This window comes from Apis florea, unplaced genomic scaffold, assembly GCF_048593485.1.
Source record: "Apis florea isolate Af1SG1 unplaced genomic scaffold, ASM4859348v1 contig_1653_pilon, whole genome shotgun sequence".
NCBI classification, from domain to species: Eukaryota; Metazoa; Arthropoda; class Insecta; order Hymenoptera; family Apidae; genus Apis; species Apis florea.
This window is the reverse complement of record NW_028256433.1, coordinates 318,345-323,095: the sequence shown is the minus strand read 5'-3', so window position 1 is coordinate 323,095 and position 4,751 is coordinate 318,345. Positions and strand designations below refer to the sequence as shown.

At 37.3% G+C, this 4,751-nt stretch overlaps 1 protein-coding gene across 1 annotated transcript; it reads right to left on the bottom strand.

Moving 5' to 3' along the window:
* Positions 1-1,904: 1,904 nt before the first annotated feature.
* Positions 1,905-2,657, bottom strand: LOC147658761 (uncharacterized). Its single transcript, XM_086908275.1, has 2 exons — positions 2,413-2,657; positions 1,905-2,292 (listed from the first exon to the last, which is right to left on the bottom strand). Exons 1-2 carry the CDS (start codon positions 2,655-2,657, stop codon positions 1,905-1,907), a joined length of 633 nt encoding a protein of 210 aa, XP_086764401.1.
* Positions 2,658-4,751: the final 2,094 nt, after the last annotated feature.

Sequence of the window (4,751 nt, the reverse complement as noted above, 5' to 3'; positions counted from 1 at the left end):
CTAGAAAATTTGTTTCTGTTGGCAAATCATCGACATAGAAGTTCCGAATAATGACTTGGCGGCTGTAAGGGAAGCTGTCGCTGTGAATTTTGCCCAATTGTCGCAGGGCTCGAATCGCTAAAAAAAGTGCTGATGCAGTCCCATAAGTCACGGTGTTCAATTCGTAAATCTTTAGTGATTTTGTTTTATGTGATCTGCAAAATATATGTTGAAAACGGCGGTCCTCTTCGTTAACAAGTATTTGTCGGTACATTTTTTCGATATCAGATAGAACATATTTATGTTTGCGAAATCTTATTATTACTAAAATAATAAGTCCTGTTGTACAGTTGGTCCGACATATTGAACATCGTTGATGGATACATCTGATGTGGTTTTAAATGAACCGTCAAATACTACACGTAATTTAGAGGTGATGCTTGATTGCTTAAACATTTCATGATGTGGTAAAAAGTACGTTAATGTGGTGGATTCAGGATTGTTGATTTGGCGCATATATCCCAATGTTTTATCATAATGTTTTCTATTATAAATTCTGTGTATTGTTGTTTCAGTTCTGGATATTTATCGAATTTTTGTTCGAGTGATAAGAATCTTTTCCGTGCTTGTTTATGGGAATCTCCTAGATTGTATATTGTTTCCTTGAACGGAATTCTTACAATGAAGCGTCCGTCGCTGTGCCGGACAGTGTTTTGTAGGAAGTGTTCTTAAATTGGATCAATTACTGATGAGATTGATTTGGTTGATATGTTATTTTTCATGTCCCAAAATCGCTCCATCTGCTTATGAAGCTGTTCATTCGTCACTAATAACGAATTTCAGAATGATTGTAAGCGTTGTTGCGTACTATTCCATGGGATGTTGAGTCTGCCGGCAACAATCCATCCCAATTGGCTTGTTTGTAAGATGGGATTGTTTGGACCCAACGAATGTCTACCGATGCATTGAAGAATAACTGCGCCAATTATTATATCTATTTTGTCAGATTTATTAAAATACGGATCTGCAAGTTTTAATCCACAAGGTATGGAATGTTTGTCTAATGGGAAGGATGTTCTTGGAATGTTTCCGGTTATGGTTGGTAGAACAAGACACGAGATGGTACGACAGAAACCATTATATTTCGATGATATTTGAAAGCGTGTGCTGAATTGTGCATCGCGTATGGAACCCCCAATGTCTGATTCGGTACAAGATAAACCAAGTTTCCTTACCATTGCATTGGTTATAAAATTTGATTGAGAGCCTGAGTCCAATAATGCTTTGCACTCGTGTTTTTGTCCATATTGATCCTTTATAATTACTACTGCTATAGATAAAATCACTCTTTCTATTGGTGATTGTAAGAAATATGATTGGACTGGATCCTTTGGTTTTGTCTCGTTTGTTGTTGTTGAAGGTAAAGTCACTGTTGCAAGATTGTCTTGTATTTTAGTACGTTTGTTGTGATCAACATGCAAAAGGATGTTGTGTTTGTTGCCGCAAATTTTGCAACAACTGCGTGTACAATCCTTGTTTCTGTGCCCAGTACTTAGGCAATTGAAACATACGCCAATTTGTTGTGCGTAGATGGTACGTGTGTTGGCAGATAATTTTTTAAATTCCACACAGTTGTAAAAATTGTGTGAGTTATTGCACAAAGAGCAAGGGGTTTGTGGGACAGCAGTGTATGTGATCGTCTGTCCCATCCGAGTTCAAACACTCTTATTTACAATCTGTGGCTTAGAAGATTGCGATATTGGTTTCTCTATGGTCGTCCTTTCCAAATAAGAACACTGTCTTTCCAAAAACTTGGTGAGGTGTGATAATGTAATGTTTCTAATTATGACTGATTGTGCTTTCTCCCATTTCTTTTTTGTCACTGGATCCAGTTTGGCTGACAATAAATAAACCATGAAGAAGTCTCAATTGTCCACGTTCTCTCCTAAGGCTTGTAATGCCAAGAGATTGCTATTTGTGTTGTCTGATAGCCTTCTTAGTCCAAAAAATGATTCTTTGTTTAATGCAGGAGTTTCGCATAGAGTTCGCATGTGACTTTGTTTCAGGAGTCTTTTGTCCTCAAATCCGTTTTTTAGTGCCGTCCAAGCAACTGTGGAGTTGTGTTCAGAGATGCCAAGGGTTTCTATGACTATCGTTGCATCGCCTTTAAGACATGATTTCAAATAATGAAACCTTCCAATATTTGATAATGCGTCATTGTTATGTATTAGTGACTCGAAAGTGTCTCTAAATCTTATCCAATAGTTGTAGTTTCCGTCGAAGGTTTGTAATTTTATTATTGGTAACTTTATTCTACAATGTGAGTCAGAACTATTATTTGTAAATGTCGATGTAAGTAGAGCAAGTGGAGTATTATGAGCTCCTTATAATTGGGCTAGAAGCTCCTCAGCAGCACTCACGATATCGCAATACATCTGTTCGAATTCAGTTCGTACTGCGGCATGAGCTGCTTCGAATTCAGTGTTTAGTACATGTTCTTCAATTGTTGTTTGAACTGCGTTAAAGGCTTCAAAAATTGGAATGATTTTGTTTAGTCGAACCTTAAACGAGGAGATAGCCGTGGTTCGATCATAGATTTCTAGATATGATTTAAAACGAGTTAATGCGGGCTTGTGTGAGGCGCGTTCTCTGATGAGAGGTTTCAGTATGGATTCCATGGTGTTTCAGTAAAGGGAACTTACTCATTAAAGGGATTAAGATGATGTCACCCAGCTGGTATGTGTCTTGTATGTTGCGTTCAGAATTCGTTGATCTGCAATTCGGCAGATAGCAAATGTACTTGAAAGTCGAGTCTCTAGCAGATATCAGACAGAGTGATATACTTAATAACGATAGCAGTCTTAGAGTTGTTTTTGAACTTCTTGTGTTGCACTAACAGCACGACGATGCAAATGTTACACTTCACACGTTGTGAATTTTCGGTTAGAATCCGGCTGCAAGGATCGAAATGTTAGCTCCAATCCGTTGGTGGAATGTAATAATAAATAATTATTACAAAGTTCGGTTAATAAGTTCGGTTCACTAAAAATTTACGAAGAAGATTGCAAAGAAAAAATCTGTCCACAACTGATTCTACATATCTGTCTCATTTACTCTCCACTCACGAATTCATGCATGCACGGAACGTGTTCATCAAAATATTACAGCAAACCCATTTCAAAATAGAAATTCAGAACTTAAGGAAAAATCTAGAAATTCCAAGGGACAATGCACTGCATTCGTTAAACCCATTCTTAGATGCTTCCGGATTTCTTAGGATGGGCGGCAGATTAATCAATGTCCCACTCAAATCGATCACAAACACCCGATTATCATCCATCGAGATCATAAGTTAACCAGATTACTCATTATTCACAAACATTTATGGTTATTACATGCCGATTATCAGACTATCGTTTTCTCATTACGCAAACAGTTCTGGATACCGTCTGCTAGAAGAGTAGTGAAGAGTACCATCCGGAAATATTTGAGGTGTAAAGCTCAGGCCAACAACACAAATAATGGACAATTTACTTGCTGCCCGACTTATCCCTTTGTTACCTGTGGAGTGGACTATGCAGATCCGTACTTAATTAAGGAGAGAATTCTTAAGTATTGAGGTCAATACTAAAGCGTACATTTGTTCATATGTTTCAACAACAAAGATAGTTCATATTGAACTATCCATCGATCTTCCTACAAATGCATTTCTGAATTATTCAAAAAGATTTATTGCACGTCGAGGATTATGTCACGACATCTACTCGAACAACGAAACCAACTTTATTGGCGCAAGAAATGAACTACTCGAATTTAAAAAACTCATTTCGAATTAGAAAAGAAACTCAAAAATATTATAATTTTTTTTGAATAAGAAAATTCAGTGTCTCCTCGTGCACCTCAATTGGGAGGTTTGTGAGAGACTTCCATCAGCCAAAACTCATCTGAAGCGAGTAATCGGAAATGCAATACTGACATATGAGAAACTATATACTATCTTGATACGAATAGAGGCAGTCCTTAATTCCCGCTCTTTATCATCTGATCTTGATGACCTAATTCCTCCACCTGGTCACTTTTTAGTAGATGATTCACTTTCCGCTCCTCTTGAACTTGATCAAGATGTACCAATGAACAGATTAACTAGATCATTCAAAGGAGCGTTCATCATTTTTGAAGACATTGGCAGAGCGAGTACCCATCAAATTCGGACCCAGTACTATGATGGTTATCAAGAACGATAATCTTCAACCACTGAAATTGCGCTTAAGATGAATCCTGGAATTACACCCTGGAAACAACAACATCTCTAGGGTAGTAATAATTCTAACAGCTGAAGGAATAGTAAAGAGACCAATGACTAAGGTCTGCATTTTACCTACGGACGAAGATGCTACATCCACTTCATTCCAGGATGCACAAACAAGAAAACATTAAGAGCTAACTCAATAGATTCACAATATTTGTTAAGATGATCAATCTATTTGTAAATTTTAGTTTTAGAATCATGTGACTTACAATGCATTTTATGAATTAACATCGCACTTATTAAGGAACTATCGATTTGTATATGTGATTGAAAGCAACGCGTTCAAGGCGGGCGGCATGTTTAGACTACGGACAAATGGTGCTCAGACAAGCACCATAAATAGCTTACGATGATGCTGCAAGAGCAATGCAGTTAATGAGTGAAAGTTTCTATAAATGCCTTGCACATTTAGAAACTTTCATATCTGGATTGTCAATATGGTCTTAATACCGAAGACGACAAT

Coding starts and splice junctions, on each gene's coding strand:
- LOC147658761 (XM_086908275.1), bottom strand. CDS start 2,657: ATGGAATCCATACTGAAACCTCTCATCAGAGAACGCGCCTCACACAAG. Junction 2,293..2,412: donor CGAACTGAATTCGAACAGAT/GTATTGCGATAT, acceptor CTCACATTGTAG/AATAAAGTTACCAATAATAA.